This window comes from Ovis canadensis, chromosome 2, assembly GCF_042477335.2.
Source record: "Ovis canadensis isolate MfBH-ARS-UI-01 breed Bighorn chromosome 2, ARS-UI_OviCan_v2, whole genome shotgun sequence".
Classification (NCBI taxonomy): domain Eukaryota; kingdom Metazoa; phylum Chordata; class Mammalia; order Artiodactyla; family Bovidae; genus Ovis; species Ovis canadensis.
Genome location: NC_091246.1, coordinates 18,894,467 through 18,920,985, shown reverse-complemented (window position 1 = coordinate 18,920,985; position 26,519 = coordinate 18,894,467). Strand labels below are relative to the sequence as shown.

The 26,519-nt window shown below is 38.3% G+C and overlaps 1 protein-coding gene and 1 long non-coding RNA gene across 2 annotated transcripts in view; one reads left to right on the top strand and one right to left on the bottom strand.

Annotated features, from left to right (window-relative positions):
- LOC138433256 (uncharacterized) overlaps positions 1–300 on the bottom strand; it is a 152,764-nt gene extending 152,464 nt beyond the window's left edge. Inside the window, exon 1 of the long non-coding RNA XR_011254219.1 lies at positions 191–300. This is a non-coding gene — a long non-coding RNA (uncharacterized lncRNA). The remainder of the gene's footprint in view (positions 1–190) is intronic.
- An 18,007-nt stretch (positions 301–18,307) lies between these two features.
- Positions 18,308–25,865, top strand: LOC138434488 (E3 ubiquitin-protein ligase Topors-like). The gene is made up of 2 exons (XM_069579336.1): positions 18,308–20,484; positions 25,625–25,865. Exons 1-2 carry the CDS (start codon positions 18,308–18,310, stop codon positions 25,863–25,865), a joined length of 2,418 nt encoding a protein of 805 aa, XP_069435437.1.
- The last annotated feature ends 654 nt before the right edge of the window (positions 25,866–26,519 follow it).

The window sequence follows — 26,519 nt, the reverse complement described above, 5'->3', positions numbered from 1 at the left end:
GACTGGCTATAAATCAGAGGTTCCCATGACCCCTTCCTTGGGTTGGATGAAATTGCTAGAGCAGCTTATAGAACTCAAGAAGCCAATTTACTCACTAGCTTACCAATTTATTACAAAGGATATCAAGGATATGACTCAACAACTAGATGAAGAGATACACAGGGCAAGGTATATGGGAAGGGACACAGACCTGCCATGCTCTCTCCAAGCATGCTGTCCTTCCAACATTTCCGCAAGTTCCAGGCTCGTTGAACCCTGTCCTTTGGGTTTTTATGAAGGCTTCATTGCCTAGGCATGTCTGATTTAATCACTGACCCTAGCAATTGATAAAACTCCAGCCTCAGTCCTCTTCCCAGAAACTAGGAGGAAGGGACTGAAAGTTCCAACCCTCTAATCATGTGGTTGGTTCCCCTGGCAACCAGCCCAGGTGGGATCCCAAAGTCACCTTATTAACATAACAAAAGACACCTTTGTAATTCCCAGCACCTAGCAAATTCTGAGGGTTTCAGTTCTGTGTTAGAACTGGGACAAAAACCAAACATATTTCTTGGTATAAATCACATCGCAAACATAAAAAAGCATGTTGAAATACAACAAAAGTATGATGCATGTCGCTTGTTTAAAATTTTAAAATGCAAATGATTACATATGGTTTATGGATTTTTCTAAACAATAATATTACAAGATCAGGGCCTTAAAAGATACACATTCACTTCCAGAGAGTGGTTTTCTCTGAGCACAAATGCAAGATTGGATAAGGAGAAGATATCAGATGTATCTATAATTATCCCATCCAGTAAATAAATAAATGAAGCTGGGGAAAAATAGAAGTTTTTTGTAAAATCACAGATTCAAAGCAGAATTTTCCCTCAATGAGTCCTAATAATACTCGTTAGGCAAGCCTCTAAAAAATCCTGCAAAGCACAAAATTCCTACAAGAACCAATTAAGGTCATTTGGCTGCTTGGCACACTAGTTTAAAGGTCTAAAGTGAAAGCAAACATATTACAATTAAAACCCAACATATGAGAACCAAATCGTTCTTCACTCTTCTCAACAACCTCAAAACATGCAAAATGCTCATCGCTAATAAGATTGAAAATTGAGGGGCAATTTAATGTTATTGCAGATTAGATAAAATGTACCTGGAGTTGTCTGTGAATTTTAATAGAATTTAGGAATGAAAGAACTTTAGAAAGGATCCAGTCCCCTGGTGATTCCTCTCACTTAGGGATCAGAAATGTGGTAATGGGGACAGGGGTGGAAAAGAAGTGATTTTCCAATTACCTATGAAAATGCAGAATTTCTACTTGTTCTGAATTTGCCTGAAATCATACTAACTCTGTGTGGTAACACTGATTAACTTATACTGATTAGAAGTGTGGATTGTCGGATCTATTTGTATTTGAGTAACAAACTTCAAGAAAATGAATAATTTTATAATAAAAAGCAGTGCTTTTGGCAATAACACTTTTTAAAAACATTAATTTGCAAAAATAATAGAATGTGTTTTTGGTGATAGAAAGATTGGTGGAAAAAATGAATATAGTTTAGCAAATTTTTAGAAACTGAAGATGTCAAAGTTTTAATTGCTCAAGTCTCCTAGCTGGGGATGAGGAAACCTAGTCTTCTGGTCTGAGTCACTCTGCATGCCAATTTATTATTGTCTTTGTTGAAAGAGAAGATGAGACAGGAATTTCCCAGGCTGACATGAATGTCAGAAAAGTGACTGAAAATGTAGTATTTCCCAAAAGAAACAAATAGTAGAAATACTGTTACTCTATCAACTGTGAAAGGTATTAAAAACTTACGGGAAATAAAACTGAACGGGAAGTAACATTTACTGAGCACCTACTATGTATGTGTGCATGGGCACCTCTGTTACTTTACTTACCTCAACTCTCTGTGTTATTACAATTCCTATTTCACAAGTGAGGAAAATGAGATTCATCAAGGTGAAGCAGTTTGCTTAACTGTAAAGTGGGAGACGCTGAGCCAGCACATGCAGTATTACAGTCCCTGCAAAAACTTCATGGAGTTCCTAGACTCATGTTTTTTAAGTATAGACAAAAAGATACAGAGGAACACTAAGGGAGGAATACAAAGGGATGAGCTCACGGGGTAGGGGTGTTGTGGGAATATCTCAAGGGAAACAGCCTAAGGGAGAACAGCTGACTACTAGGTGATTAATAACAAATGTTTGTGAACAAAACTGGGATTCTGACCGGAAATGATCACTGTTAGGACTCAAAGTCCTGAGAGAGACCTCAGCCTAATGGTAAGAATGGAAGTAGAATACACCAGCAAGTAGAATCTTAGTTTACCACAGATAGTTGAGTAAACTTATATATCAGCCATTTGCCTAAAATACAGTGTGTATGCTTAATTCTTGGCCAACAAAGGTCCATCTAGTCAAGGCTATGATTTTTTCAGTGGTCATGTGTGGATGTGAGAGTTGGGCTGTGAAGAAAGCTGAGCGCTGAATAATTGATGCTTTTGAACTGTTGGTGTTGGAGAAGACTCTTGAGAGTTCCTTGGACTGCAAGGAGATCCAACCAGTCCATTCTGAAGGAGACCAACCCTGGGATTTCTTTGGAAGGAATGATGCTAAAGCTGAAACTCCAGTACTTTGGCCACCTCATGTGAAGAGGTGACTCACTGGAAAAGACTCTGATGCTGGGAGGGATTGGGGGCAGGAGGAGAAGGGGACGACAGAGGATGAGATGGCTGGATGGCATCACCGACTCGATGGATGTGAGTTTAAGTGAACTCCAGGAGTTGGTGATAGACAGGGAGGCCTGGCGTGCTGCAATTCATGGGGTCACAAAGAGTAGGACATGACTGAGGGACTGAACTGAACTGAACTGAACTGATGCTTAATTCACTCCATGTTGTAAGACTGGCTATGAACTTGTGGAGTGGAAAAGCCATACTCAAGTCTCCTGTGTCTAACAGCAACATCAGATAATATCCATGTTGGTTTCCCATTTGTATTTTAACAAATTACACAAATTTAGTTGCTCAAAACAATATAAATTAATTTGCTTAGATTTCTGGAGGTCAAAATCAGTTTCACTGGGTTAAAATTAAGGTATTAGTGAGGATTTATTCTTTCTAGAGACTCCAGTGGAGAATCTGTTTCCTTACCTTTTCTAGAGATGTGCTCTATCCTTAGTTACTGGCATGCCCATTCCTCCACCATTAAAGCTAGCAGCATACTATCTTCATATTTCTCTTGGACTCTGACCACCTGCCTCCCTTTTTCATTTACAAAGATGCTTTTGATTACATTGGATCCACCTGGAACCACCTGGAGAAGGAAATGGCAATCCGCTCCAGTATTCTTGCCTGGAAAATTCCATGGACAGAGGAATCTCACGGGCTACAGTCCATGGCATTGCAAAGAGTCAGACATGATTGAAGCAATTTAACATGGACCACCTGGATAATACAGGCTAATCTTAAAATCCTTAACTAAATCTCACCTGCAAAGTCCATTTTGCCATGAAAGGTGACACATTCATAGGTTCTGGAGATTAGAAATTGTTCTGCCTAGCACAGTGATAATCAGTAACTTCTTTTTATTGGAAAGACATTTCCAGAGAGTACTCAATCCTGAAAATTTTCTCTTTACATCCCAAAGAAGACAGCTCATATAAAACACCTACACTGCAGAAAACAGAAAACAAGCAGCTACTCAGCGACAAGTAGTTTATACACTTAACAATGTGAGGAAAGTGATATCTTTTAATTTCCAGAAATGAAAGCATATGTGCTATATAGTAAATGAAAACCAGAGTGATCTCCATGAAGCGTTCATTAACTCATCCTCTATCCCTTCCTCCAGATTTGATCTCAGTCTCCTTCTGTCCTCTATTATAACCTGATCATTTCACTATCATGATACTTAATCTTTGTCAGATCTCATTTTTTATCTATGTGCCTCCCACACTAGACCAGGAAATCCTCAAGAAAACAAAGAGTGATATCCCCACTCATGTGTCCCACTGCCTTGCACAGTATTTGACCTGCATTATGAACTGAGAAGCAAACAACAGAATGGGAAAGACTAGAGATCTCCTCAAGAAAATTAGAGGTACCAAGGGAACATTTCATTCAAAGATGGGCACAATAAAGGACAGAAACAGTAGCAACCTAACAGAAGCAGAAGACATTAAAAGAAGTGGCAAGAATACACAGAAGAACTATATATAAAAAAGATTTTAATGTCCCAGATAACCATGATGGTGTGATCATTCACCTAGAGCCAGACATTCTGGAGTGTGAAGTCAAGTAGGCCTTAGGAAGCACCACTATGAACAAAGCTAGTGGAGGTGATGGAATGCTATTTCAAATCCCAAAAGATGATGCTGTTAAAGTGCTGCACTCAATGTGCCAGCAAATTTGGAAAACTCAGCAGTGGCCATAGGACTGGAAATGTCAGTTTTCCTTCCAATCCCAAAGAAAAGCAATGCCAAGGAATGTTCAAAATACCACATATTGCACTCATCTCACATGCTAGCAAAGTAATGTTCAAAATCTTTCAAGCTAGGCTTCAACAGTACATGAACCAAGATCTTCCAGAAGTTCAAGCTGGATTTAGAAAAGGCAGAGGAATCAGAGATCAAATTGCCAACATCTGTTGGATAATAGAAAAAGCAAGAGAATTCCAGAAAAACATCTATTTTTACTTCATTGACTATGTGAAAGCCTTTGACTGTGTGGATCACCACAAACTGTGGAAATTCTTAAAGAGATGTGAATACCAGACCACCTGACCTGCCTCCTGAGAAACCTGTATGCAGGTCAAGAAGCAACAGTTGGAACCAGACATTGGACAATGGACTGGTTCCAAATTGGGAAAGGAATATGTCAAGGCTGTATATTGTCACCCTGCTTTTTTTAACTTATATGCAAGGTACATCATGCAAAATGCCAGATTGGATGAAGGAGAGGCTGGAATCAAGATTGTTGGCAGAAATATCAATAACCTCAGGTATGCAGATGACACCACCCTTATGGCAGAAAGTGAAGGATAACTAAAGAGCCTCTTGATGAAAGTGAAAGAGGAGAGAGAAAAAGCTGGCTTAAAACTCAGCATTCAAAAAACTAAGACCAAGGCATTCAGTCCCATCACCTCATGGCAAATAGACTGGGAAACAATGGAAACAGTGACAGACTATTTTCTTGGCCTCCAAAATCACTGCAGATGGTGACTACAGCCGTGAAATTAAAAGACACTTGCTCCTTGGAAGAAAAGCTATGACAAACCTAGATAACATAATAAAAAGCAGAGACATTACTTTGTCAACAAAGGTCCGTCTAGTCAAGGCTATGGGTTTTCCAGTAGTCATGTATGGATGTGAGAGTTGGACTATAAAGAAGGGTGAGCACTGAAGAACTAATGCTTTTGAACTGTGGGGTTGGAGAAGACTCTTGAGAGTCCTTTGGACTGCAAGGAGATCAAACCAGTCAATCCTAAAGGAAATCAGTCCTGCATATTCATTGGAAGGACTGATGCTTAAGCTGAAGCTCCAATACTTTGGCCACCTGATACAAAGAACTGACTCATTAGAAAAGACCCTGATGTTGGGAAAGATTGAAGGCAGGAGGAGAAGGGGATGACAGAGGATGAGATGGCTGGATGGCATCACCAACTCAATGGACATGAGTTTGAGCAAGTTCCAGGAGATGGTGATGAACAGGGAAGCCTGGCATTCTGCAGTCCATAGGGTCACAAAGATTTGCACATGACTGAGAGACTAAACAATAACAAGGGACTCAGTACATAAATTTGAATTAGCCTGTGTTTGTCCACTTAGTCATTTTTCCATCAAAACAAATTCCTTAAACAATAGTGTTTTCCTACTCTATGTTAGATATTTTATACCCACAAAGGCATTACAGTAGGGATCTCCATGCATGGAGTTCAGAGAAATCCATGACATTCCTAAACATGTGCACAAAATACTATGTACACATGAGAAGGCAAAATAGACTTTTCAGCAATGCTGTCTGTGAGCAGAGCATTCAGATCATCTCTTGCTCCACTGTTGGAAAGTCATGTGTTTAGACATTTTTGATAGAGTGAAGGTTCAACTTCATATGGAGCAGAGTAAAAGATGGTAACAGTTTATTTTCAAGAAGCAATTGGACTTAACTATGTCACTCTCAAATAGCCTCAGTTACTTTTTTCATAATGAGAAGTCTAATTGCTTCGGGTTCCAGTTTCCATTTTCAAGCTGGTCTGGGGCATTGGCGTCTGTCTCCATTAGCCTTTTGCTGCAAGTTATTTGTATGACGCTTTCAGAGCCAACTGCATTACTAAAATGTTGATGGCCAGTATCTTGGCCTGTGGTAATCTGATGCTTTCAATGTTAGAACTGCCAAGCTGTTAATTAGCTTAATGTAAGGACTGCACATCAACTTTTTTATTTTCATTTTTATCTGCCAGCATTATTTTCTTTTTAAGTAGATGTCTGCTAAAGTGTTTTCAGAGGTGCTTGTTTTCATAAAATAATCATTCTGGATTAGTGAATTTTGAACAGCTGCTTCAAGTGAGAGCTGATCAAGTCCATTACTCGAAGCATGAACCAAAACATTATTGGTGCACAGAGAATTGATGGGAAAATCCACTTTTGCCATGCTCTGACAACGGCATGCAAATCAAGACGGTGCTCTGGGACAAAGGCAATTTCACTATTCATAGAACTTTAATATCTAACGTTTTCTTGATTAGCAGAGAGCAGATATACCTACTAAGAATCAAGTCTAATAAAGAAAAGGAAGATTAGCTTTTTAAGACTTCACTGCAAACATGGATTTTTCTTTAGTTCTCCTCTGTCTATGCCAAAATGTTTGTATTGTTAAGGAGTAAGTTTCACTATGACAACCCTGTCATAGGGATTAGGATTTCTAATTCATATTCCAGCTTTCATCACTCATTTTAACTGTAGATTTTAGGATTCCAGATTGAGTTTGCTGAGTTGGCAGTCAGGCAAATAGTCATTAAAACTGAAAATGGCATGGCCCTGACAGAGTCTTTGAGCTCATTTGAAGCTTGAAGATGGCTGGAGCTGCCGCACGGCATGAGTGACAGCTTCTATCCTGAGTGAGGTCATCTATGCTGCATAATGCCAAGGACTGGTAAATGATAAGTATTGTATATTATAATCCTCATCAATGATAATGATGAAAATGCTGATAACAATGATAAAATTGTTGTTGACAAAGAAAAATGGAGTCATGCCTGATTCTTAGATTTAATTATTGTTAGATTATCCTGGCAGAGAGCATGGTATAGTGAAATGAGTTGGGACCTAGAGGATGTCGGGAGACTTAAGTTCCAGATCTGCTTCTCACATTTTTCATTTCTATGGCATTTAGAATGTCAAATAATTTCTCTGGGTGTCAGTTTCCTCAATCATAAAATGGGGATAGGAATAGGTATTAACTATAAGTTAATAAGGTGATAGAAGTGCTCTAAAACTGCACCATGATGATAGATGGGAAACTTGGTACCTTCACTAAAAGTTACTGGATTATACACTTAAAATGGATGAATATTATGATATATAAATATTTCACTGTTTGTTAAAAAGACAAAAATGTTCATTTATTCTTTCAACAAATAAATGAATGACATATCCTGTTTTCAAAGAGCTCACAATCGTAAGTAGAAGATAAATAAATTTGTGATTACTCTTTCACCGTAAGATAATCAGTCCTTGTAACATTTACTCTATCAGTCACGATTCTAAGCACTTGACACACATCAACCCTTAATTCATCTTGACTATTATCACTTCCATTACACTGATGAGTAATATGTGCTACTGATTACTGAAAGTCATACATTTAGTAAGCTGGGAAGCTGAGATTCAAACCTATGGATTTTGGCTCCAGAGTTTATTACTCTTAACCAGTACTCCCAGGAGCTTCTCAGTAACATGAGACAACCTCAAATAGTCAGGGAAGAACTTAAGAGAGACATGAAACATATATTGAAGAATCGAGTAAGAGTCTGCCAACAAAAACATGGAGCTAATGCCAATCTAATCTGAGGAAACAGAATATATTAAAGCACGAATGCTTGCAATCGTAAGATGCCAAGCTCTCTTTCAGCTTTAAACACCTAAAATTCTGGAAACAGATCAGAGTGATATAAGTAGAATTAATCAAGGAAAGAGTCTAAAAATTTGAATAGAAATAGTGAATATGTCCAAAAATTTTATTCCTTTGTGAAGTTTCCTTTTCTTCTTAGCTATATAGCCTACTGCAGATGCAGCCAAAAAAAAAAAAAAAGAGAGAGAGAGAGAGAGAGGAAATTAATTGTTTTACGCTGCCTAATATTGCTGTTTTTGAAGGAGCAATTTTTCCTACTTGAGTTACCTGGCATAGAGAGAATGGGAAACACAAACAGTTCCTGTTTGTAAAAGTACTGGGGGGAATCCAGGCTCAGACACCTGAGACTCCTCAGGCCAGTGTGAAATCACTATATTTGTTTCAACATCAGCCAGAGAGAAAGGAAGGGATGAGAAGGACATGAAGATATCAAGTGTATGAGGCAAATCCAGCCTAGTTCAGTGAGGACTACTTATTGAGGTGGCCTCATTTGCAGACATATGGCCTTGCAGCAAACTTTACCAAGATAATGAGTTATATAAGCAACCTGCTATAGTTCAGATTTTCTGATGTTTTATATAACTTTCCTCTTTTGGATAGTATCTTTTTCTCATTCACTATTATTTTAATATCATCTCTTCATTTATTAATTCACCAATTTTGTTCCTATTTCAGAATTGTTTGCTTTCATCTTTTACATCTGTTTATGTATTTTTGATTGCTTTTTGTAATTTCTTATATTAAAATCTTAGTTTATTTACTTTTTTCTGATTTGTCAATTAAATCTTGTAAGATTTGTTTGTAAGCATAATTTTGGCTACAGCTTTTTATTTTTAAAATTTTATGTATTTACTTATTTGTGTCTGTGCTGGGTCTTTGTTGCTGCATTCAGGCTTTCTCTAGTTGAGGTGAGTGGAAACTACTTTCTAGTTATTGTGTGTGGGTTTTTCATTGCAGTGGCCTCTCTTGTTGCAGAGCATGAACTTAGGGCTTAGTTGCCCTGCAGCGTGTGTGATCTTCCTGGACTAGGGATCAAACCAGTATCTCCTGCATTGGTAGGTGAATTCTTGACCACTGAGCCACCAAGGAAGCCCTTAAGTTTTAATATATGGTTTGTGACTAGTTTTATGAGTAATATCAACTTAGTGAGATATATACATGAAATTTTTTTAATTTTTGGTTTTAGTCATGATTAGCTGATTCTCCCATTCCCATCCTTTGCTGACAAATTGGACAGAATTCATGCCACTTTTAATTATTAATATGTGACCTAGTCATATGTTTATTAGGCAATTCTAGTTAAAATTTGCTGGTAAGAAGAATAAAATACATCAAGTCAAATAACCATTGTGCAAAAGTGACAGGAAATGTCAACATAAAGAAAAGAATCTTTTATAAGCAAAATGCATGCAAAATGATTGAAAAAAAATAGTAAGTATGTTTTAGCTTACTGTAGGAACCTGATGGGTATATCCACAAAAGAGAATATTTTTGAGGAAAAAAATGCAGAATAATTTAAAATAAATAGGTGTTTATTATCTTCACATTAGATTCAGAAACGAGGAGGAATTCCAACCCTTAGAATTGATGGAACTCTGGGACCTGGAGTCCACCGACACTAAAGATTTGCTTTCCCTCTTGACTCTGTGACTGTAAAGGAATACCAGCAGTGCTGTTTGCATCGTTAGCAAAGCCTGAGAAATTTGTGACTTTGGGAAGGAAGTACATTCCTTGGAAATGGAGAGGGAAACTCAGCTCTGGGCAGAAATAGCACTGACTGGTCTCAGTGGAACAAACAGAACTTAGCCAAAGAGAATAGAAAATATGTCTGTAATGAAGCAAATAATTGAATGGATATGGCTGGGGAATTGGAGGAAAGAGGACTTATGGGTCTGAACTCTGCTTCTCTGACTTCTCTGTTCCTAATCTAATGTAGCTCCTTTTCCAGGAGCTGGCAGGCTGAAGTGGTAATCCATAGTCCACAGTATGCAGGTGACTCCAGGATGTTAAAGGGAAGTCTAAGAAGACTGAGAGTTTCCCTGGTGGCTCAGTCGTAAAGAATCTGCCTGCCAAGTTAGAGATATGAGTTTGGCCCCTAGGATGGGAAGATCCTTTGGAGAAGGAAATAGCAACCCACTCCATATTCTTGCCTAAAAAATCCCATGGACAGAGGATCCTGGCTGGCTACAGCCCATGGGGTCACAGAGTCAGACATAACTTAGCAACTAACCAACAACAACAAAAGGAAGTATAAAGTTTAGTCTAAGTAGTCTAAATCTTGCTGAATTCTTACACACATTGAGGTGGTCATACGAGGGTGGAGTTCACTGACTCCCATGTTTTTCATGAATTTCTCACTCTCCTTCTATCCATTTTCTTAGCAACACATCCTTTCACACTATTTATGATGCTGCAGAGGTGAAGCCCAATTGAAATGTGGGTCCATGCGTGGGTTGGAGTTGCTGTTAGTACACTCAGAGCAAGTGTGATAAATAGATTCCGTGTTTCCCTAGGTGCCTTTCTATGTAAATTGATGACTGCTGCCCTGGGGAATGAGCAGGGCCTGCAGACATGAAGAGAGATTAGTTTAAGTGTGACAAGGCCATAGTCTTTAACGAAGAACATCCATCACTGTCACACAAGAGAATCACAGTGCTGGGAAGACCCTCTCTGCTTGAAAAAGGTCTCCCACTCCATGGCTGACAGTTCAGGGCTCCTTAGCTCTACTGCACTTGTTCTCGCCAAAAAAGCTCTTTTATTCAAATTTGACAAACTAATTACTGCTACCATTTGGCTTTGAATGACTCAATTATGGCTGCAGTCACTTGGTTTAGTAATTACTAAAATTATGGTTTGGGCCCAGGTCCAGTTCTGTCTTTCCCCTCTTCCCTATGGAAGCAAGGAGAGGCATTTTCACAGGAAAATAGATGGTAATTCAGGAGCCAGGTTGTAACAATTCATTTTAAATGACCTCAGTCAATGGGAAAATAAAACTGAACAGCCTAGTTTGAGAAGAGGGCTAAATTTTTTTCTTGCTCTTTAAGAAATCTGGCACCCTGAAACTATAGGTTTGGTTTCCATGGATAATTCTGGTCTATTTGTAAATGAAGCAAAACTTTTTTTTTTCCCTTTTGCTTTTGTTCTTATGCTAGACTTTTTAGAATTTGTTATTAACTGTTAGTTAATACATGGCATTTTGGTTAAACTAGAGCAAAGATGCTAAGTTCTTAATATCCCCTTCCCAGGTTTTGGAGAGAGGAAAGCTTTGGGAAGGTATACAAATCTTAATGATTCTGAGGGCACATTTTTCATTGATTTGGAAGTTTTATCAGAGTTTTATTAATGAATTCACTGGGTATACAGAAGAAAATGTTCTGTCAAATAAAGAACATTAGACAGTATAAACTTATGGCTCTGTTACATATCACAGATATGCAGATAACACTACCCTTATGGCAGAAAGCAAAGAGGAACTGAAGAGCCTCATGATGAAAGTGAAAGAGGAGAGTGAAAAAGCTGGCTTAAAACTCAACATTCAAAAAACTAAGATCATGGCATCCAGTCCCATCACTTCATGGCAAATAGATGGGGAAACAATGGAAACACTGACAGACTATTTTCTTGGGCTCCAAAATCATTGTGGATGGTGACTGCACCATGGAATTAAAAGACGCTTGCTCCTTAGAAGAAAAGCTATGACCAATCTAGACAGCATATTCAAAAGCAGAGACAATAGTTTGCCGACAAAGGTCTGTATAGTCAAAGCTATGGTTTTTCCAGTAGTCATGTAAGGATGTGAGAGTTGGAACATAAAGAAAGCTGAGTGCCTAAGAATTGATGCTTTTGAACTGTGGTGTTGGAGAAGACTTGAGAGTCCCTTGGGCAACAAGGAGATCCAACCAGTCAATCTTAAAGAAAATCAGTTCTAAATATTCATTGGAAGGACTGATGCTGAAGCTCCAATACTTTGGCTCCCTAATGAGAAGAACTGACTCATTTGAAAATACCCTGATGCTGGGAAAGATTGAAGTCAGGAGGAGAAGGGGATGACAGAGGATGAGATGATTGCAAGGCATCACTGACTCAATGGAGATGAGTTTGGGCAAGCTCCGGGAGTTGGTGGTGGACAGGGAAGCCTGTTGTGCTGTAGTCCATGGGGTCGCAAAGAGTCGGACATGTCTGAGGGACTGAACTGACTGATGGCTGTGTTATACTTGCCCTGTGTAACCTTGGTTAAGTCAATTTAAGTAGTGTTCTTTCATTTCTAAATAAGACTAACGTGAGAAACTTCCCTCAGGGCATGTTTATGAGAATAAAAGGAAGTACCCAAAAGAAACGAAAACCAAATGCAACAAAAAGCAAACGGTTAAAAGCATGATCGATGCTAAAGCCACCATATCAGTAATCATTCTACGTGTGAAGGGTCTAAATATGCCAATAAAAGACAAAGAGTGTCAGAATGGATATAAAAAGAAGACCTGACTATACATTGTCTACAAGAAATCCACCTTAAATATAAAGACTTGGATTAAAAATAAAGCAATGATATATCATGCTAACATTCATTAAAAGAAAGCTGAAGTTGCTATATTAATTTCATACAAAGGAGAAAAGGGAATCTTCAGAAATATAGAGGGACCTTATGCAATGATAAATGGGTCAGTCCTCTGAGAACACATGCAGCTAACAGTGCATCAAAAGGCATGAAGCAAAAACTGATAGAAACGCAAGAAGGAAAAAGGCAAATGCACAATTATAGTTAGAGACTTCAGTACCACCTCTCTTTCAGTAATTGATAGATCAAACAGGCAGAAAATCAGTAAAAATATAGCTTACCTGAACCACACTATCAGTCAACTTGATCTAATTGACATTTTAGAACACTCCATTTGACAGCAGCAGAATACACATTCTTCTCAATTTCACATTTAACATTCACCAAGGTAGATTGCATTCTGGCTAATATAACATACCTTACCATGTATATTATCATATATGAAATAGATCGCCAGTCCAGGTTCGATGCATGAGACAGGGTGCTCAGGGCTGGTACGCTGGGATGACCCTGCGGAATGGGATGGAGAGGAAGGTGGGAGGGGAGTTCAGGAGGGGGAACACATGTACAGCCATGGCTGATTCATGTCAATGTATGGCAAAAGCCACTGCAATATTGTGAAGTAATTAGCCTCCAATTAAAATAAATAAATAAATTAAAAAATTTTGAAACAGTAGAAAGCATATAAAGTATGCTGTTAGACCACAATGAAATTAAACTAGAAATCAGTAACAGAAAGATAGTTGGAAAATCTCTAAATACATGGTGAATGAAGGCCCATAAGGAACAAAGACTGGAATGAAGAATTCACTTGGAATCTGGAGTCAATGTTTTCCTTTGTGTGTTTGTGAAGGGGTCACTTTGGCAAGAGAAGTTCTGTTCATTTGTTAGGTATAAAGATTAAGATACAAAGGTTGGAATGAGATCTCATTACTCTGCCTGATAATTAAGTTAGTGAGAATTCTCTTGTGTCCCCTTGCAGAAGCTGACCTTGTCCACAAATTTGTCAATCATCATTTGTAGATTCTGTATTTGTTATTTTTATCTACTCCCTAAAGTTTATTTGTAACCCTAAAATCAGTGCTCCTGGTGTTTTCATGCCATTCATGGACATGGCAGAAAGGCAAAGAATTTTAGTCACTCAGCTCACATATTCCCAGCCAAGGTCAAACAAAGTGACATTCTGCCTTCTTGTTTCAGCGTTCACACCATAAACAAGGTTATTTTCATGTTTAATGCATATTTTCCTTTTTTTTTTTTTGGTGATTTTGCCATTTTATTGACCTCCATGCATAATACTCAAATGCTGGCTAGTTTTCCTAACTGCAAGAAAACTGTGATGTGCTTTATGGAGAAAATACATGTGTTAGATGAGCTTCATTCAGGTTAGGAACTATAGTGCTATTGGCTGAGAGTTTACTGTTAATGACTCAGTAATATATATTAAGATGTCTTTAAACAGACACAAGTAAAACAAAGTTATATGTATCATTCCGTGGGTATAAATGTGACCAGAGGCCCGGTGGAATCTAATCCTGTTCCCCTAGGAGCATTGGTTCAAAGTCAACCAATTCAGTGATTGTGAGGACTTTATAGAATGTAACTATCTTGAATAATGAAAACTGTCTGTAAATACAATTGTTGACACCTACTGGACTGTGTTGATCAGTATAGAAAATTTATTCGGCAAATATAGACTCCTTCCTATGTGCCAAACTTATTCTAAGTTATGAGGAAACAGTAGTGTATAAACCAAAGGTTTCATCTATTTTCTCTCACGAAGCTTAGAGTAATGTCAGAGAGGAAACAGACACACGAATGTGTAATATGCAGATAATGGTAAATGCTGTGAAGAAAACGTCCATGCTGTGATGTATAAAATAGATGAAACTCAGAGAATTTAACTAAGTTGCTTATGAAAGACAAATTCAAATGAATAGAGTCAAAATTCAAGCTCAGAATTCTGGCTTTGAAACCCATGCCTTTTCAGCTTATTTAATACTTGATTCTTCTCATGAGTGTATATACTATAGCTTCTTGGTAGGGGAATTCCTTCTAGAACTAGTGAGGAAAACCTTATCTCAAAACACAATAACTGTAGATTGTACAGCAGTGGTTCTCAACACAGAGGGCAATATTGCCTCCCTAGAGGACATGTAACAATATCTTGAGACATTTATTATTGTCATACTTGGTGTGGGGGATACTGACATCTATTGAATGGAGACCAGGGATGGTACTTAATATTCTACAAAGTAGAGCAAAGAACTGTCTGGCCCTAATAGTGCTGAGATAGAAACTCTGCTCTAGAGCCATGGAACATGATTAAAAAAAAAAAAAATAGAAAATCACGGCTTCCAAGTAGTTGGTTCAGAACTTAGATAAGAAAATGAAGGATCTGATCTGTTGGCTACTGATACATCAGATTAATTGTTCAGCATCATCCTGCCATTGTCAATTTATGATCTTCTTGACTCTAAAGTTCTCTCACTTTGGATGCCAATGCACCCCTTTCCCAACCCCTTCTTCCTTTCTAAACTTCTTCGTAATTTTGAGTATTTAGGAACTAAGAGAGTGAAAATAAGAAGAAAAGGAAAGGAAGAAACTGATGACCAAAAAAAAAAAAAAAAAGGACAGACTAATACAAAGCATCCAGAAGAGACACCTGAACGGCCTTTTCTTATGTTTCTGATTCTTCCCTTCTTCCCTCTAAGCCTTCAAGTTCTCCTCCTCTTCAACAAACATTTATCAAGTATTTTCACCATAGAAACACAGTGTACAGATGAGAGTGTCTCCTAAGAGCACTTTATTACTAATAAGCATTGTTTTTCACAAAATACTTTTTGCATCTATTCTCTTTCGAGTCTTTCTATAAGCCTTATTTCACAGATGATTAAGCCATGAATGGGAGCATATGTGAGCAGTAGAATAAGAACTCACGTCTGTACTGTTCTTTCCTCTATATAGGGCTGACATAGTTTTGAAAGTTATAGGCAATATGGTTCTATATTACCCTACAGTTACAAGGATATAAAAAATGGTGTCTATTTTGAATTATAAAATCATACAAAACACATTTTTAAAATAAAATTAATACACTGTCTTGGGAATTTGCAATGAAACCTACTCAAAAACACTAAAATGGCTATTCCATTAAACTGCTACTAGATGCTAAGCACAAAGTTGCTTATCTAATTCTCCAAAATAGCTCATGAGCTAAATTGGTTTCACCTGCATCTAAGAGCAGTCCAATAGCCTGAGTAAGCATGACTAAACTTAAAAACAGAATAACAGCAAGTGAAGCCAAAAAAAGAGAAAAAAAAAACCATTTATTTTCAATGACTTCCCAACTGTGTTGTCTGTATTAAGTGGTATTTAGCTATGGATGAATAAATGTTTTGAAAAATATGACAGCTTTTCATTTTGAACCAAAAAGCTGGGACACAGACAATCAAGATGTTGATTAATCACGCTGCACACATGCTAACAAGTTTCTTCAGCTCTTGCATTTAAAGAAAAATCGACAACTTTCTGACTAAATAATTTAAATCTGAATATTGCTATTAGGGGCTTCCATGGTGTCTCAGGCAGTAAAGAACCTTCCTACAATGCAGGAGACCTGGGTTCAATCCCTGGGTCAGTGAGATCCCCTGGAGAAGGGAATGGCTACCCACTCCAGTGTTCTTGCCTGGAGAATTCTATGGAGAGAAGCCTGAAGGGCTATAGTCCACGGGGTCGCAAAGGGTTGGACACGAATAAGTGACTAACATTAACGCTATTAGACTAACAACTGTTCTTCAGGGAGTTCTTTCATTAGGAAAACCTATATTCTACCTTATGTCCTGCTTTCTTCTGATTCAGACCACACATTACAGTGTTAGGTTTGATCAACCTATTGAAAAATTAAAGCATTCTGGCAACCTATAAGTCAAAAGACATGGATTCTATCTTAGTAAGAATTTGTATCTTAAAGTCACTCCAGACACTGCTGGAAAACATAAGATGCCAAGTTTCATGGACAACTTGGAGCAGTTTCTTTTTCTCCAAACCACAGCAGAACTAGACTTGTGTTCTAAATTCTATCTCTAAGGCCAACAAAACAGCAGTGATCCCCTTCAACCAAATTAATCCCGTGGTTAAGGTTCATATGAGCGTGGACACTTTAAGATCCTCTAGGAGGTAAATCTGCTAAATAATGTAATTTGTTTCTGTCATCTTTGCTTTTCAAGATGAATGATGACTTAATGAGAGCATTACTTCTGGAAAGGAGAGCTTGAAACCATCTGTAAGAGAAGGGATGAAATTCATGTACATCCAGCAAGCTAATTTTATTTTCAGATTCTGTTAGGAATCAAATTTGCTCTCTATTGTTTTTGTGGACTCAGACTTATTATGATGGCTATTTCTTATTTGTTAGTGACTTTTGACTGTGAATTTGGAGGAAATTTGTCATGAAACTTGGGTTTATAATGTTCCTCCAGGAAGAATGTGTGTTTGCCTCTGCCAGTTGCCCGTGGTTACTATCAACCTCAAAATAAATTACCCTTTTGAGGTTTTTAGGAAGACGCTGCTTGAATTTAGTCTGCAGTCATACTTGTTTCTGGTTACAAAATCTCAGCTAGATTTCCTGCTGACTGTGTGTGGGGTGATTATTTTTCTAAATCACCTTTTCAGTAAGAATGTAAACATTTGTTACACAGCTTTATGCAGAGGTTTTCCATTATACATTCAAGCTTTGGCAGATTCTGTTCTTCCTCTCCTGCCATCTGCAGCTATTGGTTATTCTCTAGCTGAAGATCAAGGATACCAGTTCTGAGCAACTTGTGGTATCAGAGCTCACTTCCCTCTCTGGATTTCTACTATTATTTATGGATTGATTTGGCCTCTAAGAATTTTACTCATTACCTCTTAAGTTCAGATATATTTACCTATATTTACTTACAGCTAGTATTATTTTGTTACTTCTACTGGGACAGTGTGTCCCACTAGGACAAGGTGTCTAGTTCACAATATTGCCAGAAATTAGTGATTACTCTTTAAGATCTTTATAATAGCTTCTCATTCTTCTATATAAGCTTTTTCATTTAACAATATATTCATCCATTTCACATATTAATATGTATAGATTTGCCTGTTTTATTGGAATGGTGACATAATGTTAAATATTACAGATAAAACATCATTTATTTAATAAGTTCCCTACTAATGGATATTTCGATTGTTTTCAGGTTTTTTTGTTGTTGTTATTAGAAAAATCCATGTATATATGTTTACAGACTTGTATATATAGATTAAAACTCTAGAGTTAGAATTGCTGGGTTAAAAGATGTGATACTTAAATTTTAATGTTTATTTCCAATTTGCTTTTCAGAGTTTGCAAAACTAAGAGAGATAGTGTGCCTGAATTCTCATTGCCTTGTCTACGTTGGGTTTTATTGAGAGCATTATTTACTAATGTGAGGAAATAGTTTGTTTCTTAACTTTATCCCAGAATTTATTCCATGGAGACAAAATGTATTACAGAAATATGCAAGGAATGGTTTTAATAGATATTTTTCATGCCAGATAAGGAACTGATTTGAACCAATTTTTCTCACATATGACTGTGAAATACAATCTGTTCACGGAGATGCCATTAGATTTCTCATCTGACTGTGAGTGTCCCAACTGCTTGGAGAATATACAGAATGGGGCCAGTTGGAACCCCTGTTCCACGAACAGTGATGAATCTTTACATTCAAGACAAAGAAATAAATCTATGCCTTCATCCAGCATGCAGTGCTTTCCTTCCCAGGGTTGTTCCACCAGGCCAGAGGAAGACACCAAAGAAGACTCAGTGTTCCTTCCCTCGGAAGAAGAAAGCTACTTAGTGACTTCTGAAAACAATGATCTTGGCATGAAACTTGAGGGCCTTACAAAGAAAATCAGGCCATTGAGAGAGCTGACTGTCCAGGAGTTGCTGAGAGAGTTTGGGGACAGCAGGAAGTTCCAACCAAACTCCGTGTCTCTGGGTCACTTTAGAGACCAGGTGGTAATGAAGTTCAGAAGAGCTCTGTATTATTCCGGAATTTGGGTGGCGTATGTCCAAGGCTACAGATTTGAAAAGCACTTATCAGCTAATTATTTCAAGAGAAACCCTGGTTGTTTACATCGGCTGGTTCCCTGGCTGAAACGAGAACTAACAGCTGTTTATGGAGATTATGGCTACACAGTGAAGAATATTCTGTCCACCATTCTCCATCACATGACAAAATATGATCTAGACAGCGACTCCTTCATTAACCTCCTAGAACCTTATCTCCAACAACACACCCACCATTTTCTACATGAATTTATCAGTTTTGTTCATTCACCTTACAACATGGAGACTTATGACCAAAGAGCCATCTATCAATTTCCTACTGTTTCACCTTGGGTAGAAAAAAAGTCTGTTGCATCAGCTTCTGTTTTGCCTTTGCCTAAGGATCAGGCTATACTGGCACCTCAACATGATACAAAACAGTCTAAAAACACCCAGGGCCAATGGAATAATGAGCAGAGGCCTCTGTCAGGCATGAAAGCATTTCCCAGTTGTAACTCTTGCTTGAAGAAACCTGAAGTCCCACTACTCCATCATAACACAGGAAGCAAAATCCGTGCTTGGCTCAAAGACAAATCAGAACCAGGTGATCTCAAGGTCGCACCTTCTGCCAATAGCATGCTCCTGAACTGGGCTATACCAAGGAAAAAGGGCCCAGGCTCACTGAATTGCAAAAACAATGTTAAAGAGAGGAAGGCAGAAAGGATAACATTGTTTCCAGGTCATGCCCAGGATATGGGAAAGAGTGAAACAACTGCAGGCACCTTCAGTTCCTCAGCAATTTTGAATCAAGGGCATCCATGGAAGAACAGCCTAAGAGAAAAAAAGGCTTTGAACGTTGGCCAACAGATCAATTTCCAGAAAAAAGAAGCAGAAAAAAACAAATGTTCAGACTCTTCACCAAGGACCTTTCAAAGAAGGTTATCCAGAGAAAGATCCTTGATAAATTGCAAATCTAGAAAGAGGGACCCCTCCTGGAGCTGCATTTCAGAAACTGCCGTTTCTTCTAAGAGAGATGGGAGGAAGCTGAATTCTTTCAGAAAAAAGAGGATGAAGTACAGACAACCCTTCCGATTTGCAGAAGTTGGTTCACACTGCAGCAGGGGAATCCAAAGACAATCAAGGTCCAGTACTCAAAGATCTAAATCCTGGTGTGTTGCACTTACAAATAGATCTATAAGCAGAGAATCAAGTAATCCCTCTCTGAGAGGAAGCCACAGAAGTGAACGCTTCACCCAGAATATATGCTGTGAGCTCTCAAAAGAAAAGAAGGCACGTGCCTATGAATCAAACTATGGGAGGTCGTCTTCAGCCACCATCCAATACATGAAGTTTCATTCAAATGCTGGGAAGAGAGCCAAGTGTCCTTTGAAAAGTAAAGATTCTTCCCAAGCTGGAAGCCACTGTAACAGTCCCACTTGTCTACAGAGTCAGAAACTCACATCCCCAAGTAAGCAAGAAATGAATCACAAAAAAACATTTCCTAGCGCTAAAACCAGAACAGTTAGGCACAGGAGAAACAAGTATCATTGTCCAGATACACAAACCACAGAGGAAGTCAGTGATGAAATAGGGGATCTGAATGATCTGAGGCAAAAGAGTAATCTTTCTGAGTGTGTACCTTCCTGCAGGAGGCAAATGAGAAAGGAAAAGGAGAATCCAAGCCTTCAGAAACATCACCAGGCCAAAAGTGAGCAGAAAGGAGACAAACAATCAGAAACACAGAGGTGCAAATCATTTTGAAAGGCCAATCACTCTACTCAACTAGCCACTAAGAATGTTGGAAAGTTATGAATATAATCTGAAAAAGATAACTGAAAAGATTCATCCCATCACTTCATGAGTGCAATCAAAAGCCTGACAATTAAATTCAAGGCTCCTTTTGGCGACGAATGCATATTATTAAACTGGTCATATATTTAAATATCGTTTTGTCTGCTTTTTTCTTATGAATTGAATTATTAAAATATTTGACTTATTTTTTAGTTGTTAGATTTAACTATGAAGACTGGCTGCAAAGAGTTATAGAAACAACAGGAGTATATGTTACCAAGCGCAAGTTATGCATATTAAATATTATAAACACACACACATATATGTATATATACGCACGCCATGCCATGCTCAGCAACTTCAGTCATGTCCAACTCTTTGCAACCCCATGGACTGTAGCCTACCAGGCTCCTCTAGGCAAGAATATTGGAGTGGGTTGCATTTCCTTCTCCAGGGGATCTTGCTGACCCAGGGATCAAATGCACGTCTCCTGCCTTGGCAGGAGGGTTCTTTACCACTGAGCTATCAGGGAAGCATGTGTGTGTGTGTGTGTTCCAGACCTTATGAAATTTTAGTTCCTGGAAAATGAGGCAGCATGGACACTGTCTTTAGATATGAAAATGAGTGTTAGTTGCTCAGTTGTGCCCAACTTGTGGCCACCCCATGGGTATAGCCCTTCAGGCTCCTCTGTCCATGGGATTTCCCAGGAAAGAATACTGGAATGAGTTGCCATTCCCTTCTCCAAGGGATCTTCCTGACCCAGGGATCAAACCCGGGTCTCCCACATTGTGGGCAGATTCTTTACAGACTTAGGCACCAGAGAGGAGGAGGAGTTATTGCCTTCAAGGATTTCAGAATCTAGTTGTAAAAATACATTCACATAAGTAGGAAACAATGAATATATATGGGATATTTGGCACTACCTTCCTATCTCCCTACCCTGAAAACCACACCTTCATATGTCGTGACATCTAGATACTTTCTTTAAATGGTACCAGGATTTAGGTAACTGATTCCCTACCCACCAAAATCTGGCTGAGTGATGGCAGCTACACTTAAACCAAGCTGTGTTTTCCCTTTGGTCATGCAATTGATGAATCCAGTGGTAGTCAAGTCATGGTACTTCCCTGAGATTTTTTGCACTGGTTCTGATAAATAGGGTCATTCTCCCTCACTAGTAGCAAATGGTAAAAGGTTTAAAGCTTGGATACCATTAAGAGCTGTATTTCTCAATTTGTGGAAAAAGTCAGTTGAGGTAAGAGAGGAGAAAGCTAACCAAGACAAGCACGATAAGTTATGAGGAGAGAGTCTTGGAGTCAGGACCTGGATCTTCTAGAACTTGAGCTGCCCTTTTGCTTTTCACACAGGTTTCCCGCCTCCCCCCCCCCACCCCCCGCCCCATGAAGAAGGCATTTATTTTTTTTTAACATCTCAGTAGTAGTTTATTAGTGATGCTTTTGTTGATTTTTCTAAATTTTGTAACATGGCCATGACTTAAAAAAAATTTTTTTAGCCAAACAGTTTTATTTTTTAACCTTTCTTTAGGTTTTTTAAGTTAATACATTTCTTCTCTGCCTCTCTTATTAAATTGGGGTTGCCAATTACTGTAATCAAACAATTCACTGGGAAGTATATGTTGGAAATCTGTGAGAGGGTAATCAGGGAGCAGAAATTCTCTTGGGGATGTTTCTGAAGGTTTCTTGGAGAAATGATATGAATATGGTCTTGAAAAGTGAGTAGGACTTTTCCAGGTGAATGTGTTGGCAAAAACTGTCAAGAGAAATAAGCAACTTGGAAAAAAGGAAGAAGAAAAATAAAAATTTCCAGCATTCTCCCTCGGATGTGACTGGAAAAGTCAGAGAGAAATACTGAGAGGTGGGCTGATACCAAGTTGTGAATAATGAAACCTGACTTTTCTGGGTCCTCAGTTGAGAAGACGCATCATGAGCACCTAATCATAGGGCAGGACTCAAAATTTACATTAATTTTATTAAATACCTTCCTCTTTTTTTTGGTTGTGTAGCATGTGGGATCTTAGTTCTCTGACCAGGGATTCAACCCATGCCTTCTGCAGTGGAAACTCAGAGTCTTATCCACTGGACCACCAGGGATGTCCCACCATTTTGTTTTAATATCTCCAAAGACATGTTCTTTTAGAAATCTTAGAAAACCTGTGTAAACACACATTTATAAAAATATAAATGTGCTTCAGTACATTTAGTTGTAAACACTGAATGTTTATATATTGCTTTTTTAAAATCTACACTTACATCAAGTTACTTGAGCAGTCCACTATCAACCATGAGCTACACCTTTCATAGTAAAGGTTCATGGGAATACAGGCAAACTCCTAAGTTTAAGGATCAGGAAATCAATTACAGTGGTTCAAGGTCACCACAACTTAGTAGCACAGGCAGACCTTGTTTTATTGTGCTTTACTTTGTACTTTGCAGACCCTGTGTGTTTTTTTAATGTGAAGGTTTGTTACAACCTTGCATCAAGCAAGTCTACTGACATAAAATTTTAACAGCATTTGTTCACATTGTGTTTCTCTGTCACATAGTGGTAACTATCTCAATATTCCAAATTTTTTCTTTATTATTATATTTGCTGTGGTGATCTGTGGCCAGTGACCTTTGACATTCCTATTGTAACTGTTGGAGGATGCCATGAAATGGGCTCTATAAGATAGTGAACTTAATTGATAAAAGTTGTGTGTGTTCTAACTGTTCCACTGGCCAGCCCTTCCCTGTCTCTCTCCCTTTTCTCAGGACTTCCTAGTTCCTGAGGCATACAGTATTAAAATCAAGCCAATTAATAACCTTAAAATGGCCCCTAAATGTCCAAGTAAAGAAAAACTTCCCATCTTTCACTTTAAACCAAAAGCTAGAAACAATTAAGCTTAGTACTGAGGGAGGCCAAAAGCTACAATTCTTGTGCCAAACAGTTAACCAAGTTGTGAATGGAAAAGTAAAGTTCTTAAAGGAAATTAAAAGTGCTACTCTAGTGAACACAACAATGATAAGACAGCAAAAGAGACTTATTGCTGATTTGGAGAAAGTTTGAGTGGTCTAGATAGGAGATCAAACCAGCCATACCACGCCCTTAAGCCAATGCCTATTGTAGACCAAAGTCCTAACTTTCATAGATCCTATGAAGGCAGAGAGAGGTGAGGAAGCTGCAGAAGAAAAATTTGAAGGTAAGCAGAGGCTGGCTCATGAGTTTTAAGGAAAGAAGCCCTCTCCAAAACATCAAAGTATAAGGTGAAGCAGCAAATGCAAACGCAGAAGTTGCAGCAAGCTATCAAAAAAAAAAAAAAGTAGTTAAAATAATTAATGAAGGTGACTACACCAAACAACAGATTTGCAGTGTAGACAAAACAGCTTTGTATTGGAAGAATATGTCATCTAGGGCTTTGATAGCTAAAAAGGAAATGTCAATGCCTAGATTTAAGGCTGACTCTCTTTTTAGGGACTAATGAAGCTGATGACTTTTAGTTGAGTTGAAACCAATGCTCATTTACTGTTCTGAAAATCCTAGGGCAGTTAAGACTTACGCTAAATCTATTCTGCCTGTGCTGTATAAATGGAACAACAAAGCCTGGATGACAGCACATCTATGTAAAACATGGTCTCAGTTCAGTTCAGTCGCTCAGTCGTGTCTGACTCTTTGCGACCCCATGAATCCCAGCATGCCAGGCCTCCCTGTCCATCACCAACTCCCAGAGCTTACCCAAACTCATGTCCATTGAGTGAGTCAGTGATGCCATCCAACCATTTCATCCTCTGTCATCCCCTTTTCCTCCTGCCCTCAATCTTTCCCAGCATCAGGGTCTTTTCAAATGAGTCAGCTTTTCACATCAGGTGGCCAAAGTATTGGAGTTTCAGCTTCAACATCCGTCCTTCCAATGAACACCTAGGACTGATCTTTAGGATGGACTGTTTGGATCTCCTTGCAGTCCAAGGGACTCTCAAGAGTCTTCTCCAACACCACAGTTCAAAAGCATTAATTCTTCAGCACTCAGCTTTCTTTATGGTCCAGCTCTCACATCCATACATGACTACGGGAAAATCATAGCCTTGACTAGACAGACCTTTGCTGACAAAGTAATGTCTCTGCTTTTTAATATGCTGTGTAGGTTGGTCATAACTTTCCTTCCAAGGAGCAAGCGTCTTTTCATGTACTGAATATTATAAGTCTACTGTTGAGATCCACTGCTCAGAAAAAAAGATTCCTTTCAAAATATTACTGCCCACTGACAATGCAGCTGCTCACCCAAGAGCTCTGATGGAGACATACAATGAGATCAATGTTGTTTTCATGCCTCTTAATATGACATCCATTCTGCAACCCATGGATCAAAGAATAATTTTGACTTTTGAATCTTATCATTTAAGAAATATTGATATGTTTCATAAGACTAAAGCTGCCATAGATAGTGATTCCTCTGATGGATTGGGGCAAAGTAAATTGAAAACCTGGAAAAGACCCATCATTCTAGAAGCCATTATAAATATTTATTTTTAAAGAAATACAAATAATGTGTGTTTTCACTTATATGTGGAATCTAACAAAACAAATCAGCAAATATAACAAAATAAAGACCCACAGAGAATGAACTGGTGGTTACCAGAGGTGAGAAGGGGAGGAGGAAGGGTGAAATAGGTGAAGGGAATTCAGAAGAATAAATTAGCAGTTATGAAATAAATGGGGCTTCCCAGGTGGTGCAGTGGTAAAGAATCTGCCTGCTAATGCAGGAGATGCAGAAGACACAGGCTTGATCCCTGCGTCGAGAAGATTCCCTGGAGGAGGAAATGGCAACACACTTCCTGCCTGGAGAATCTCTTGGACAGTGGAGCCTGATGGGCTCCAGTCCGTGGGGTTGTAAAAGCTGGACATGACTGAGCACACACACATGCACACACAGCACATGCACACAAAATAAATAAATCAAAGGGATGTAATTTATAGCACAGAGAATATAGTCAGTATTTAATAATACCTTGTATCATGTGTAATCTATAAAAATATTGAATCACTAAGTTGTATACCTAACTTAATACAATACTTTAAGTCAATTATACTTCAATTTAGAAAACAGAACATTTGTGAGTCAAAGGAAGAGACCAAAATATCAACATTAACAGGAGTTTGGAAGAAGCGGATTCCAGCCTTCAAGGATGACTTTGAGGTGTTCGAGACTTCAGTGGAGACAGTAACTGCAGATGTAGTGGAAACAGCCAGAGAATTAGGTTTATATGTGGAGCCTGAAGATGTGACTGAATTGCTGCAATCTCACGATAACACTTTAACAAATGAAGAGGTTACTCCTTAAGTATGAGATTAAAAAGTAGTTTCTTGAGATGGGATCTACTCCTGGTGAAGATGTTCTAAAGACTGTTGAAATGACAATAAAGGATTTAAAATGTTACTTAAATTTGGTTGATAAACTGTGTCTCTGAGTATGCCTGTAACTAACATTAAAAAATAAAGCAAAACTGTTATTGTGATCAAAAGTGTACTTGTGAACCAATAATATTAGACTGCCTTCAAATATGTAGAAAATTTCTCTGTGTAGGGAAAATCAAAATAGATATCTAAGTATCTTCAAATATATGAATGGATGTTCTTTAGGAAAGGATATTTCCCTAGGTCATCTAGGAAAGGAATTTGACATTGAGAAATTTATAGAAGAGGCAGTGATTTTTCTTAATCAAAGAAAACCTCTTAAGAAGTGTCATATGGTTCCAATCAGAATGGACATATGGTAGGTCAAGTGACCAATGAGGGAAGGAGCCCTGATCTTTGGACATGTCCATGCTTGGTTGGATGCCTATAATGTAGCAAATCTGACTGAATATTTTATAAATTCTCATTTAACTCAAAGACAAACAAGCCACAGATATTTACTAATAAACCAAAAATATCCTACCTTTAAAACAGTGCAACAACTTTCCTTGGATAGGAAAAAGAAAAAAAAGGTCAATGA